Genomic DNA, 16,237 nt, shown 5'->3' with positions numbered 1-16,237 from the left:
ATCTCTCAGATCAAACACGTAATTACCTTTAGTACAATAATATTTCTTAGATTCAATCACATTTTATCAGCTCTTCTCTTCTAAAAGGACATGGTAAATTCTAGTTTAAAGCATTGAGCTAGGGCCCGGCGCAGTGGCTCATGCCAGCACTTTGGGAAGCCAACGTAGGCGGATCACATGAGGCCAGGAGTTTGAGACCAGCCTGGCCAACGTGGCAAAACCCTGTCTCTACTAAAAATACAAAAATTAGCCAGGCATGGTGGCAGGCACCTGTAGTTCCAGCTACTAGAAAGGCTGAGGTGGGACAATCACTTGAACCTGGGAGGCAAAGGCTGCAGATCGCACCACTGCACTCAAGCCTGGGTGACAAAACAAAACTGGACTCTGTCACACACACACACACACGCACAAAAAGGATTAAGGAAACATGGAAATTAAGGAATAATTTTAAAAAAAAAAATTTTTTTTTTTTTTTTGAGACGGAGTCTCACTCTGTTGCTGAGGCTGGAGTACAGCGGCACCGTGTAGGCTCACTGCAACATCCGTCTCCTGGGTTCAAGCAATTCTCCTGCCTCAGCCTCCTGAGTAGCTGGGATTACAGGTGCCCACCACCATGCCCGGCTAGTTTTTATATTTTTAGTAGAGACAGGGTTTCACCATGTTGGCCAGACTGGTCTCAAACTCCTGACCTCAGGTGATCCACCTGCCTTGGCCTCCCAAAGTGCTGGGATTGCAAAAAAAAAAAAAAAAACTTTAAAAAAATAAAATAAAATAAAGCCTTGAGCTGGTTAGATCTGGCAGACTGGAGAAAAGCAAAGAATCTGAGTCTTGGCCAGGCACGGTGGCTCAGGCCTATAATCCCAGCACTTTGGGAGGCCAAGGTGGGCAGATCACTTGAGGTCAGGAGTTTGAGACCAATCTGGCCAACGTGGTGAAACCCCATCTCTACCAAAAATACAAAAATTAGCTGGGCATGGTGGCGTAAGCCTGTAATCCCAGCTACTTGGGAGGCTGAGATACAAGAATTGCCTGAACCCGGGAGGAGGCTACAGTGAGCCAAGATCGCGCCACTGCACTCCAGCCTGGGTGACAGAGTGAGACTCCATCTCAAAAAAAAAAAAAAAGAAAAAAAGAAAAAAAGAAACTGAGTTCTAAAGGATTCATCTCAAATTCATTGCTCTGGTCTAAATTATTCTGGCTTTCTCAAGGAGATTTTTCACCCTTAAATTTTATCTACAACATAACACCCTATCTCACAAAAACAGAGAAAGAACAACCAAATTTCTCAAATATCAACAAATATAATACAGAATTACATGTAATCTGATAAACTTAAATTTAAAGGGTGATGGGTAACCCCTCCAAGAGTAACCCTCCATAAAGTACGGTAGTGATTAATCACAGAACACTTAAAATCTATTCCATTTCCAAAACATGAGTACTAAAGGAGTTCAAGATCAAGTAGCTTTAAAAAAAATCAATTAATCAGGTTGATAAAATATACTAAGAATAAACTAAAATTGTTTTTCATCTAACTTCAAACATGATATATACTAATAACAAAAAGAATGTCAACATGCAGACCCTGTGAATACTTGACTATAACACAAAGTTCCATGAAGGTACACCTCTCCAAGATAAAACATTAACACCAATCACTCTCAAACTCTTCCCAAACATAGAGGAGGAAGAAATACTTCCTAACTTATTCTATGAGGCTGGTATTTACCCTAAAAGCCAGACAAATACATCACACAAGAAAAGAAAATCACACACCAATATATCTTATGACTCCAGATGCAAAAATCCTCAAAAAAAAATTGACAAACCAAATCCAGCAACACATAAAAAGGATTATGTACCATGACCAAGTGGGATTTATCCCAGAAATGCAAGGTTGGTTTAACATACAATAATCTTATAAACCATATTAAGAAAATGAAGAGAAAAAAAAACGCATGATCATCTCAATAGACACAGAAAAAGCATTTGACTATATCTAGCACCGTTTCATATCAAAACATTCAACAAAAATTAGCCAAGCATGATGGCACATGCCTGTGGTCCCAGCTACTCAGAAGGCCGAGGTGGGAGAATCACCTGAGCCCAGGAAGTCGAGATGGCAGTGAATCATGATCATGCCACTGCACTCCAGCCTGGGCAACAGAGTGAGGCCCTGTCCCAAACAAACAACAACAAAACAAAACACACTCAACAAAGTACGATTTGAGGGAATTTCCTCAACCTGACAAGGAACATCTATGCAAAACCTACAGTTAACATCATACTTAAAGATGAGGGAAAAAAAAAAAAAAAAGCTTTTCTCCTAAGATCAGGAACAATAATGTCCGCTCTATCAACATGTATTCCACATTGTAATGGAGGTTCTAGCCAGAGCAATTAGGAAAGAAAAATAAATAAAAGGCATCCAGACTGGAAAGGAAGAAGAAAAACTGTTTGAAGATGACATAATGCTATTCTATACATAGAGAAAATCCTAAAGAACCTATAGAAAAACTATCAGAGCTATTAAGTTCAGCAAAATTGCAGAATACAAAATCAACATAGAAAAATCAGTTGAATTTCTATACAACAGCAATGAGCAACCTGAAAATGAAATAAAGAAAACATTTCCATCTATAATAGCATCAAAAAGAATAAGATTATTAGGAATACATTTAACAAAAGAAGTGCACACTGAAACTACAAAATATTGTGGAAAGCAACGAAGGAAGACTTAAATAAATGTAAAGCCAATCCATGTCCATGGGCTGGAAGACTTCTTTGTTTGAGACAGGGACTGAGTCTGTCACCCAGGCTGGAGTGCAGTGGTGCGATCTTGGCTCACTGCAGCCTTGCCCTCCCCAGGCTCAGATGATCCTCCCACCTCAGCCTCCCAAGCAGCAAGACTACAGGCACATGCCACCTTGCCCAACTAATTTTTGTATTTCTTTTAGAGACAGGATTTTGAGAGTGGCAGGAGGCAGCCAAATGCCCAGGCAGATAGGGGCGGGTCCCTAGTGAAACCCCAACTTCAAGCCAAAGACAGTTTAAAGCCTGAAAGCCAAGCCACAAGTTAAATCCTTGGACCAGATTGAGAACTTGCCTTCTTGTTTGGCCCACTTTCCTCTGATTGATCCCCATCTTTCACCAATTTTACATATACCTACCCTTTACTAATAAGTTTTCTTTTTCTTTTTTTTGGGATGGAGTCTCGCCCTGTCACCCAGGATGGAGTGCAATGGCACAATCTCAGCTCACGGCAACCTCCGCCTCCCGGGTTCAAGCGATTCTCCTGCCTCAGCCTCCTGAGTAGGTGGGATTACAGACGCACACCACCATGCTCAGCTAATTTTTTGTATCTTTAGTAGAGAAGGGTTTCACCATGTTGGCCAGGCTGGTCTCAAACTCCTGACCTCGTGATCCACCCCCATCAGCCTCCCAAAGTGCTGGGATTACAGGCATGAGTCACCGCACCCGGCCTCCTAATTAGCTGTCTACATTGTCACGCCCACCTCTAAGTGGTGTCTTTGCTTTAACCTTTTTTGCATACTCACAAACCAATCAGCACGCACTCCCCATTCTGAGTCCACAAAAGGCTGCAGACCCAGCCACACAGGGGGACTTTCCTGCCTTCTGGTAGGGGAACCACCCCCTGCATTCCCTCTTTGCTGAGAGCTTTCCTTTCACTTAATAAATTCTATTCCACTCACTCTCTGGGGTCCGCATGCCTAATTCTTCTTGGTTGTGAGACAAGAACTTGGACCTAGCTGAGCTAAGGAGCAGAAAGACCACAACAGTTTCACCAAGTTGCCCGGGCTGGTCTTGAAGTCCTGGGCTCAAATGATCTGCTCACCTTGGTCTCCCAAAGTGCTGGGATTACAAGCATGAACCACTGCACCCAGCTTGGAAGACTTAATATTATTAAGAGAGCAATACTCCCTAAACTGATCTACAGACTCAATGCAACCCCTATTAAAATTCCAACTGCCTTTTTTGCAGAAATGGACAAAGTGAATCCTAAATTCCTAAAACTGAATTCCTAAAATTTATATAGAAATGCAAGGGACTCCACATAGCCAAAACAATATTGATAGAGAAAAAGAATGTGGATAAACAAAAACAATGCTGGGGGACTCATACTTCCCTACTGTATCTTACTACAAAGAAACAATAATCAAGACATTGGGTAAAAAAATGTTTTAAAGATAATGTAGTAATGGCATAGGGACAGACACAGACCAATGAAATAGAAATCAGAGTCCAGAAATAAACCCTTAAATTTATGGTAAATTATTTTCAACAGTATTAAGACAAATCAATGAGGAAAAAACAGTTCTTTCAAACAAATCATACTAGAATAAGCCAATAAATATCCACATGCCAAGGAATGAATCTAGACCCATTCTTCATAACATATATGGAAACAAAATCACTCAAAGTGGATCGAAGAACTTCCCATAAGAGCTAAAACTCTTAGAAGGAAGCATAACTGTAAATGTTTGTAACCTTGTCTTAAGCAACGGTTTCTTAGCTATGACACCAAAAGCACAAGCAACCAAAGGAAAAAAAGATAAATTAGACTTAATCAAAATTTAGAATGCTTACGCTTCAAAGGACACACCAAGAAGGTGAAAAGAAAATGCACAGAATGAGAGAAAATCTTTCTAAATCATTTATCTGGTAAGCATTTAGCACCCTAAATGTATAAAGAATGCTTATAACTCAACAATAAAAAGACCACCCATTTTTTAAATGAGCAAAAGGAAATCAATAGACATTTCCCCAAAGAAGATATAAACAATAAGCACATGCTCAACATCATTAGTTACTAGGAAAATACAAATCAAAACAACTACAAGGCCTGGTGTGGTGGCTCACATCTGTAACACCAGCTCTGTGGAAGGCTGAGGCAGGAGGATCCCTTGAGGCCAGGAATTTAAGGCAGCAGTGGGCTATGATCACGCCACTACGCTCCAGCCTGGGCAACAAAGCAAGACCCCATCTCTTAAAAAACAAAACAAACAAACAACAACAACAAAAAAAAAAACAGAGTAAGGCCGGGTGCAGTGGCTCACACCTGTAATTCCTGCACTTTGGGAGGCCGAGGCGGGTGGATCACAAGGTCAGGAGATCGAGACCATCCTGGCCAACATGGTGAAACCTGTCTCTACTAAAAATACAAAAATTAGCCAGGTGTGGTGGTTAGTGCCTATAGTCCCAGCTACACAGGAGGCTGAGGCAGGAGAATCACTTGAACCTGGGAGGTGGAGGCTGCAGTGAGCCGAGATCACGCCACTGCACTCCAGCCTGGGTGATAGAGCAAGACTCAGTCTCAAAAAAAAAAAAAAAAAAAAAAACAGAGTGAAATACCACTCACTTGTACACCCACAAGGGTGGCAGTTAAAAACAAAAGAAAACAGAAAATCACAAGCGTTGGAGGGGATGCAGAAAACCGAAACCCTCATAAACTGCTGGTGGGGATGTAAAATGGTGTGACCTCTGGAAAACAATTTGGCAGTTCTCAAAAAGTTAAACATATGGTAAATATGACTCAGCGATTCCACCCCAGGTACTTACCCAGGAGAACTAAAAACATATATAAAAACTTATACACAAAGCAGCATTATTCATAATAGCCAAAAAGTATTAATAATCCATATGTCCATCAACTATGACATAAATGTGATATAGTCACACAACGGAATATTTTTTCACCATAAAAAGAAATGAAGGGCCAGGCGAAGTGGCTCACGCCTGTAATCCCAGCATTTTCGGAGGCCGAGGTGGGCAGATCACTTGAGCCTAGGAGCTCAAGACCAGCCTGGGTAACATGGAGAAACCCTGTCTCTACAAAAAATACAAAAAAATTAGCCAGGCCTGGTGGCATGTGCTGTGGTCCCACCTATTCAGGAGGCTGAGGTGGGAGGATCACCTGAGCCAGAGAGGTCTAAGCTGCAGTGAGCTGAGATCAAGCCACTGCACTCCCCCCTGGGTGACAGGGATGAGACCCTGTCTCAAAAAAAAAAAAAGAAAGAAAAAAGAAATGAAGCTCTGTTACATGCTACAACATGGATAAGCCTTGAAAACATGCTAAGTAAAAGAAGCCAGACAAAAGGCCACATATAGTATGACTACATGACACATGCAGAATAGACATGTTCATAGAGACAGAAAATAGATTAGTGGTTGTCAAGGGATGAGGGGTGGGAATTAAGACTGCTAATCAGTAGAGTTTATTTTCTGGGGTAATAAAAATGTTGAGGAACTGTGCTGACAGTTGCATAACATAGTGAATTTAACAAAAAAAGCACTGAAATGGACATTATAAAAGGATGAATTTTATGTTGTGTGAATATATCTCAATACAAAATAATTTTTAAAAATAAAAAAAAAATTTAAAGCAGAACAATGTTGCGCCATCCTAGCCCCCAGGCCAGGGTACTCGCATTTAGCAAAAACAAAAAACAAAAAACAAAAAAACTGTGCAGGTGAAGATACAACGCACCAGACTAGAGAAAACTGCAAAATCTGGCTGCATTTCTCCATGTCTCTGTACATTGGCAGTCCTATAAAAACTAAATCTTGATTATTATTGTTTTTAGTGAAGAAAGGGAAATATGCTTCTCTTTCTATAAACCCTACCTCCATGAATAAGTTACCACAGCCAGAAACCTGGGAGTCCTTCTAGATTCCTTCTCTCTCACCCTTCACATGCAATCAATAAAGTCAAACATATTTTAGCTCTTAGAGGCTATTTCTCCACACAGTACCCTCTTTCCTATCCCTACTACTGTCACCTCTCCCTTAATCCCTATTTCAAGTTTTGTTTCCCTGACATCTAATCTACATGCTACTATCAAGAAGAGCTTAAATTTTAAACCACAAGTGTAACCACGGAAAAGCCTTCAACAGCTCTCCAACACCTACAGCACTTGGAACCTACTTACATCTCCGGCAAGCATCACTGCACATCACTCCCTAAGCCCACTTTACACTCTAAGTAATACAGCTCCTAGTTCCCTGCACTGTGTGTGTATGCTTAGGTAAGCACTTCATCAGTTTCTACTTTGTACTATTTTTTTTTTGTCTTCTCTCTCTTAACAGACAACATGATGCTAGTGGCCAAAACTAAGTCTTAGTCCATTTAGAATCTCCATAAAGGTGCTCTTTTCATATTAAATACATACATATGCGTATGCACTAGACAAACTATGAACTCATAAACACCATGGCAACACTACCTTTAATTCACATAACAAGAAAACATAATCGTAACTGCCTCAATAATTAAGTGGTCTTTTTAAAGATTTAATCCAGTTTTAAAAAACACGGCGACATAAATGCCCCTACACATGTCAACAAAGATACCTAGAAACACTTAAGGAGAAAAATCTCTACAACTTGATTATAAACTAGACCTGAAAAATAAAAAACAAAATTTGAACACTGGTAGTTTACTATCTCTAGACTGTACATTAACAAGACAGAAGGGAAGAACAATCTCACTCATGGTAGAGCATCTCAAAAGGGCATTCATTCTTTACCAAAAAAAAAAAAAAATGCAGAATCAAAATTTCAACTCCCCGCCCAACCTCAGGTGTTCTTTCAAGGTTCAACGAGAAGTTACATCAGTAAATGTAACTAATTTAAAGGAACAGTCCTCAAGTTTCTCACAGTCGAAGGAACCACGTGTCTCTGCTCAAAATAAACAACATAGCAGAAAGGCTAATTAGTTTTAGGAATCGGGAAACATTTACATCTTTGCAAAGTCCAGCTAAGCAAGTGGTTTCTTCACCTTCCCAGAGCCCCAGGTCCTCCTCCATCACACAAAAACCACTCAAGCGCCCTACGAGCCTAACTACTGCCTCGAACACGGGCGGGAGCCGGGCAGCAGACGAGGACTGGCTTCGGGACCTCTGACCACGGCGGCTTAGACCCCAAAGCCGGTCTACTGCTTCCTTCCCCCGGCGGCTCCCGCGACCCCTGGGCCATGTAACACTCATCGCGCCTGGGCTCACCCTGCGTAGCTCCTCCAGGAGCAGCCCCAAATACGGTTGAGGGGTAGCCCCGGGCTCCTCCATAGCGCCAAAGCTGCTCTCGTGGTCGCCACAGTAACCCCGGCCTGTCGGGGCCACAGTAAACGGCGGAGAACACGCAGCCTTCGGTCCGGAACCCGAATCCGCACCCGGCAACCGGAGTGGACCACTGCGGAGCCGGCTGCGGGGGGAGCTGGGGGACAGGGGCACCCACAGGCCTCACAGGCCTACGCTGCCCATCCCGACCCTCTTGTTATACTTTACATCCTGAGGCAGCCCAGGTCCGAGCCCGACCCGCATAAGCCTGCGACGTACCCTGTCCTCGCCACCCCACCCCTCGGTTTGGTTTCGGCCGGGCAGCCGCGAGAAGGCGGGGAGGCGCGGACAGCCGCACACTTCCCCTTCTTCGCGCAAGCTTCGCAGACGTGTCCGGGTCGTTCGCTCTTAAAGGGGCCGGCGCTCTACCTGGCGAAGCCACCCAGCCCTGGTAGTGGAGCGGCTTGGGACTAGAGGATGGGATTCGGCCTCATACTGTGCGCTGTCGTGTGAGCCGCACAACCCCAAAGACCAGGGCTATGTCCCAAGGTCACCCGCCTCGGGCGGCCGCGGTGGCGGCGGCGGCGAGGCTTCTCCTAGAGGCGTCTCGGCGCAACCCCCGCCCCCGACCCAGGGGCCGACGCCAGGCCCAGCCCCGACACCCAAGGCTTTCTTTCCGCAGCCTCCCTGGAGCCTGCTGTCTGCGCCCTGCAGAAGTCCTGACGGCGGCGTACCCCGGGAGACCCCGGCAGCCCCGAGAAGCCAGCCGCCGCCGTCATTCCAGTCAGAAAAATGGCCTGCGGGGCACGCGCCGGTGCGCCCTGCCAACCATGTCCGGACTTTGGACTTTGGACAGGAAGGCGTCCCGGCTCAGCTGTGGTTTGGTCAGAGTTTAACCTGTCCCACGCAAGAGAACCTCGATCTGGTTTCCTCGCTTACCTGAGTCACCTGGGCACTTGTTAGGCCCAGCTGTCTTCAGTTCCATTAGCGGCCAGTTACCCAAATGCTAAATCAAATCCTCGTGGACCTTGGCCTGGCGCGGTGCGTGCTGTTTTCCTCCGAGAAGAGGAGCTAAAAGTAGCACCTTGCCTCCTAAATTTAGGACTCTATTTTTAGGACCGTCGAATAAAATGCCAAGTGCTGGATTTGTTCGTAGGAGATAGTTTTAGCTGACGTAGGTGTAAAGGATAACCCATCTCATATATATGTCTTCCTTGCCAGCATGATCATTCTCATTATATTCTGCCTTCTCACTCAAGTACTTTGGTGAAACAACTCAAAAAGGAGCAGATACTTCCTCCTAAACAAATCACCCGAAGGAACTCAATAGATGAACAAAATCTTAAATCCTTAGGAAATTTTCCTGATGTAACCTCTTGTAGCAACGAATTGTTATGCCATTTAAAAAATCAAAAACTGGCCCAAGTTCACAGCAAGTGATTTTTCAGGACCAAAATGCGGCCTAGCTTTTCAGAACTCAGATTGCTATTTCTCCTTTGCCACATCAGCCTGAGGAGTTTCAGGAAATGCTAATATCAGAGTAGCCGAAATTACTTAGTAATTCTCCATTGTTAAGGTATAAGGTATTACACAACTTTCATACGTGTTAGACACTGTGTATTAAAATTATGTGAATAGTTCATTAAAGTCAAAACAAGCATAATCAAACTTTTATCTTTAGAATTTCACAGACTCCTAGAACAATGTGTATGCCTCAATTAGAACATTGTATTACTCAATAAAAATTCTTCAATGTGTCTGAACATTTTCGGAAGACTCCAGAATCATTTTCAGGTTTTAGAACTTTCAAAAAACGAAAACAAAAAAAAACCTCCCTTTGCCCTCCCTAGGTCACTCTATGTCCCTCCAATTTTCAGTAATTACCACTCCAAATATTAAAAATATTAAGGACAGAGGATAAAATGAAAAAAAAAGAAAAATCCAAGTTTCCCCCATAGCAAAAACACAGTAAAGCTTAACAAACTTAGTGCAAAATTCCAAACCTCATTTGTTTCAGTATGCTTAATAGTTATAAACTCACCTCTTCCTCTGGACTTTCAATTCCATTTCTTGAAAAGCTCATGTTAAAATTTCCTAACATGTAAATAAAGTTCTACCAGGCACCTCATATCCTTGAGAAAGATTTCAGATTCTAATATATCCTGCACTCTTCTGTTTCCACACTGTGATCCCGTTTTGACATTTGTGTGGTAAAGGGGTGCTACAGGTGGAGTTGTGACTACCAACCCATAACCCAATTTCATGGACCTCACTCGTTGTTAAGTACATATATATACTCACACACATATATACGCACCTATATATGTTTTTTAAAATGTACATATTACTACCCTCTTACAATCTATAATTGAAAAGAAAAATCCTGAATTTGATAACTTATAAAAACTAAAATGTTTTATTCTATAGCCTATTCATATAGAGTACATGATCTCTATCATTTAAAAGATATTCAAAGACTGTCCTCCATAAGTAGACATGGGATTTTTTTGGTCTTATATAGTACCTGTTTTAAAGCAGATGTTAGAACAAATGCTGTTAGTGTTTGTGATAGATACTAGAAAACATCCAAGAACATCGGAAACATGCTAACCAGTAAACTTTGTTCACAACCTAGACACTGATTTCCCTTATGAAGGGCCCCATTGCAAAGCTGTAAGTACTAGTTACTCCCTTTTAATTAAACAGGCAGTGTCACAGACTTTAAGATTTACTCTTTTGGAAGAAAATCAAAATTGTGGAGCCACATCTTTAATCTCTGTACTAGTGATGTAAGAGTTGTTCTCAGAACATATTGAATCAGGAACTACCTGTTGAACAATAGCTGGATAATTTCCATTGTATATTCTGTGAATAAATGAAGCATTCTACTTAAGAATATATAAACATTAGAACTCAAAGAGGCTCCTCAATTGTAAAATAGAAAAAAAAGTAGTGTTAAAAATAGAACCACCATTCGACCCAGCAATGTCATTACTGGGTATATACCCAAAGAAAGTAAATCGTTCTAACAAAAGACACATGCACTCTCATGTTCATTGCAGCACTATTCACAATAGCAAAGACATGGACTCACCCTAGGTGCCCATCAATGGTGCATTGGATAAAGAAAATGTGGTACATATACACTATGGAATACTATGCAGCCATAAAAATGAAATCACGTTCTTTGCAGCAACATGGATGCAGATGGAGGCCATTATCCTGAGCGAATTAACGTAGAAACTGAAAACCAAATATCATATGTTCTCACTTATAAGTGGCAGCTAAATCTTGGGTACGTACAGACATAAAGATGAGAAAAATAAACACTAGGGACTCAAAAATGAGGAAGGGAGCAGGTCAAGGACTGAAAAACTTCCCACTGAATACTATGTTCACTATCTGGATGACAGAATCAATAGAAGCCCAAATCTCAGCATCACGAAATCAACCCTTGTAACAAACCTGTACATGTACCCCTTGAATCCAAAATAAACATGGAAATAAGAAAGAAAGGAAGGGCTGGGCGTGGTTGGCTCACACCTATAATCCCAGCACTTTGGGAGGCCAAGGCGGGCGAATCACACGAGGTCAGGAGTTCGAGACCAGCCTGGCCAACATGGTGAAACCCCGTCTCTACTAAAAAATACAAAAAATTAGCTGGGCATGGTGGTGTGCACCTGTAATCCCAGCTACTTGGGAAGCTAAGGCAGGAAAATCATTTGAACCCAGGAGGCCGAGATTGCAGTGAGCTGAGATCACACCACTGCACTCCAGCCTCAGTGACTGAGTGAAACTCTGTCTCAGAAAAAAAAGAAAGAGAGAGAGAGAGAGAGGAAGGAAGGAAAATAAAGGAAAAGAGAAAATAAGAGGGAAGGAAAGGAAAGGAAAGGAAAAGAAGAAAGAAAAGAAAAGAAAGATGCTGGGCATGATGGCTCAAGCCTATAATCCTAGCACTCTGGGAGACTAAGGCAGAAGGATTCCCTTGAGCTCAGGAGCTCCAGACTGGCCTGGGCAAGATAGTGAGCTCTCGTCTCTACAAAAAATTTAGAAAAAAAAAAAAAAAAGAACAATCCATGAAGATCAAGTTGGCTTTATCCCTGAGATGCAAGGCTAGTTCAACATACACAAATCAATAAATGTAATCCATCACATAAACAGAAACAAAGACAAAAACCACATGATTATCTCAATACATACAGAAAAGGCCTTCGACAAAATTCAACAGCTCTTCATGCTAAAAACTCTCAATAAACTAGGTATTGATGGGACATATCTCAAAATAATAAGAGCTATTTATGACAAACCCACAGCCAATATCATACTGAAAGGGCAAAAACTGGAAGCATTCCCTTTGAAAACTGGCACAAGACAGGGATGCCCTCTCTCACCACTCCTATTCAACACAGTGTTCGAAGTTCTGGCTAGGGCAATCAGGCAAAAGAAGGAAATAAAGGGTATTTAGTTAGGAAAAGAGGGAGTCAAATTGCCCCTGTTTGCAGGTGACATGATTGTATATTTAGAAAACCCCATTGTCTCAGCCCAAAATCTCCTTAAGCTGATAAGCAACTTCAGCAAAGTCTCAGGATACAAAATCAATGTGCAAAAATCACAAGCATTCTTATACACCAATAACAGACAAACAGAGAGCCAAATCATGAGTGAACTCCCATTCACAATTGCTTCAAAGAGAATAAAATACCTAGGAATCCAACTTACAAGGGATGCGAAGGACCTCTTCAAGGAGAACTACAAACCACTGCTCATTGAAATAAAAGAGGACACAAACAAATGGAAGAACATTCCATGCTCATGGATAGGAAGAATCAATATTGTGAAAATGGCCATACTGCCCAAGGTAATTTATAGATTCAATGCCATCCCCATCAAGCTATCAATGACTTCCTTCACAGAATTGGAAAAAACTACTTTAAAGTTCATATGGAACCAAAAAGAGCCCACATTACCAAGACAGTCCTAAGCAAAAAGAACAAAGCTGGAGGCATCATGCTACCTGACTTCAAACTATACTACAAAGCTACAGTAACCAAAACAGCATGGTACTGGTACCAAAACAGAGATATAGACCAATGGAACAGAACACAGGCCTCAGAAATAACACTACACATATACAACCATCCGATCTTTGACAAACCTGACAAAAACAAGAAATGGGGAAAGGATAACCTATTTAATAAATGGTGCTGGGAAAACTGCTAGCCATATGTAGAAAGCTAACTGGCTAGCCATATGTAGAAAGCTGAAACTGGATCCCTTCCTTACACCTTATACAAAAATTAATTCAAGATGGATTAAAGACTTAAATATTAGACCTAAAACCGTAAAAACTCTAGAAGAAAACCTAGGCAATCCCATTCAGGACATAGGCATGGGCAAGGACTTAATGTCTAAAACACCAAAAGCAATGGCAACAAAAGCCAAAATTGACAAATGGGATCTAATTAAACTAAAGAGCTTCTGCACAGCAAAAGAAACTACCATCAGAGTGAACAGGCAACCTACAGAATGGGACAAAATTTTTGCAATCTACTCATCTGACAAAGGGCTAATATCCAGAGTCGACAAAGAACTCAAACAAATGTACAAGAAAAAAATAAACAACCCCATCAACAAGTGGGTGAAGGATATGAACAGACACTTCTCAAAAGAAGACATTTATGCAGCCAAAAGACACATGAAAAAATGCTCATCATCACTGGCCATCAGAGAAATGCAAATCAAAACCACAATGAGATACTATCTCACACCAGTTAGAATGGTGATCATTAAAAAGTCAGGAAACAACAGGTGCTGGAGAGGATGTGGAGAAATAGGAATGCTTTTACACTGTTGGTGGGACTGTAAACTAGTACAACCATTGTGGAAGACAGTCTGGAGATTCCTCAAGGATCTAGAAGTAGAAATAGCATTTGACCCAGCCATCCTATTACTGGGTATATACCCAAGGATTATAAATCATGCTGCTATAAAGGCACCTGCACACGTATGTTTATTGCAGCACTATTCACATTAGCAAAGACTTGGAACCAACCCAAATGTCCAACAATGATAGACTGCATTAAGAAAATGTGGCACATATACACCATGGAATACTATGCAGCCATAAAAAAGGATGAGTTCATGTCCTTTGTAGGGACATGGATGAAGCTGGAAACCATCATTTTGAGCAAACTATCGCAAGAACAAAAAACCAAACACCGCATATTCTCACTCATAGGTGGGAATTGAACAATGAGAACACATGGACACAGGAAGGGGAACATCACACACCAGAGCCTGTCGTGGGGTGAGGGGAGGGGGAGGGAAAAGCACTAGGAGATATACCTAATGTAAATGACAAGTTAATGGGTGCAGCACACCAACATGGCACATGTATACATATGTAACAAACCTGCATGTTGTGCACATGTACCCTAGAATTTAAAGTATAATTTAAAAAAAGAAAAAAAAAACAAGAAACGGGGAAAGGATCCCCTATTTAATAAATGGTGCTGGGAAAACTGGCTAGCAATATGTAGAAAGCTGAAACTGGATCCCTTCCTTACACCTTATACAAAAATTAACTCAAGATGGATTAAAGATTTAAATGATAGACCTAAAACCATAAAAACCCTAGAAGAAAACCTAGGCAATACCATTCAGGACATAGGCATGGACAAGGACTTCATGAATAAAACACCAAAAGCAATGGCAACAAAAGCCAAAATTGACAAATGGGATCTAATTAAACTAAAGAGCTTCTAAACAGAAAAAGAAACTACCATCAGAGTGAATAGGCAACCTAAAGAATGGGAGAAAATTTTTGCAATCTACCCATCTGACAAAGGTCTAATTTCCAGAATCTGCAAAGAACTTAATAAAATTTACAAGAAAAAATCAAACCATTTCATCAAAAAGTGGGCAAAGGATATGAACAGACACTTTTCAAAAGAAGACATTTATGCAGCCAACAGACACATGAAAAAATGCTCATCATCACTGGCCATCAGAGAAATGCAAATCAAAACCACAATGAGATACCATCTCACACCAGTTGAAATGGTGATCATTAAAAAGTCAGGAAACAACAGGTGCTGGAGAGGATGTGGGGAAATAGGAATGCTTTTACACTGTTGGTGGGACTGTAAACTAGTTCAACCATTGTGGAAGACAGTGTGGCGATTCCTCAAGGATCTAAAACTAGAAATACCATTTGACCCAGCCATCCCATTACTGGGTATATACCCAAAGGATTATAAATCATGCTACTATAATGACACATGGACACGTATGTTTACTGCGGCACTATTCACAATAGCAGACTTGGAACCAACCCAAATGTCCATCAATGACAGACTGGATTAAGAAAATGTGGCACACATACACTATGGAATACTATGCAACCATAAAAAAGAATGAGTTCATGTCCTTTGCAGGGGCATGGATGAAGCTGGAAACCATCATTCTGAGCAAACTATTGCAAGGACAGAAAACCAAACACCGCATGTTCTCACTCATAGGTGGGAATTGAACAATGAGAACGCTTGGACACAGAGTGGGGAACATCACACACCGGGGCCTGTCATGTTGGCTGGGGGATAGGAGAGGGATAGCATTAGGAGAAATACCTAATGTAAATGATGAGTTAATGGTGCAGCAAACCAACACGGCACATATATACACATGTAACAAAACTGCATGTTGTGCACATGTACCCTAGAACTTAAAGTATTTAAAAAAAAAAAAAAAACTAGCCAGGCATGGTGGCACATGCCTGTAATCCCAGCTACTCAGGTGCCTGAGGTGGGAGGATTGCTTCAGCCCAGCAGGCTGAGGCTGCAGTGAGCTGTGATAGGGCCACTGTACTCCACCCTGGGTGACAGAGCAAGACCCTGTCTCAAAAAATAGAAAAAAAAGGGAAAGAGAGAGAAAAGAAAAGTGCTAAGGGGAAATAAATTTTCAAAAGACATCCATTAAATTTTCAGATTACTTTTGCCAAGGCTCCTTGCAGAGATTTGAAAGAGATACTCTCCTTCTCTTTCCATTGTTGAATCAGGAGAGTCAGTATACTAGTAGCTGTCCAAAATCTGCCTCCTTGGCTGGGCGGTCTGGACTGGGTGGAACTGCTTCTCTAGATTCCTCCTCACTGGTCAGGGCATCTC

General features: G+C 41.6%; 2 protein-coding genes across 23 annotated transcripts in view; one reads left to right on the top strand and one right to left on the bottom strand.

Moving 5' to 3' along the window:
• The window catches only part of MIA2 (MIA SH3 domain ER export factor 2), a 117,522-nt gene that overhangs the window by 75,967 nt on the left and 25,318 nt on the right, over positions 1–16,237 (bottom strand). For 3 of the 22 annotated variants that reach the window (XM_024925464.4, XM_057299691.1, XM_057299690.1), the window contains exon 1: positions 8,022–8,348. The exons of 2 other annotated variants lie outside the window; for them this stretch is intronic. Coding sequence is in view for 8 of the 20 variants with exons in the window: in XM_008957142.7 (XP_008955390.3) it covers positions 8,022–8,084 (63 nt within the window). In the remaining 12 variants the exon portion in view is untranslated. 17 more of the 22 variants (XM_057299688.1, XM_055097537.2, XM_008957146.6 and 14 more) reach the window with 13 other exon arrangements.
• Positions 8,615–9,838, top strand: LOC134728889 (uncharacterized). Its single transcript, XM_063596059.1, has one exon. It carries the CDS (start codon positions 8,615–8,617, stop codon positions 8,969–8,971), a length of 357 nt encoding a protein of 118 aa, XP_063452129.1. The 3' UTR covers positions 8,972–9,838.

The sequence above is a fragment of the Pan paniscus genome, chromosome 15 (genome assembly GCF_029289425.2).
Source record: "Pan paniscus chromosome 15, NHGRI_mPanPan1-v2.0_pri, whole genome shotgun sequence".
NCBI classification, from domain to species: Eukaryota; Metazoa; Chordata; class Mammalia; order Primates; family Hominidae; genus Pan; species Pan paniscus.
Note: the sequence above shows the minus strand (reverse complement) of the source record. Positions and strands in the feature narration are given on the sequence as shown.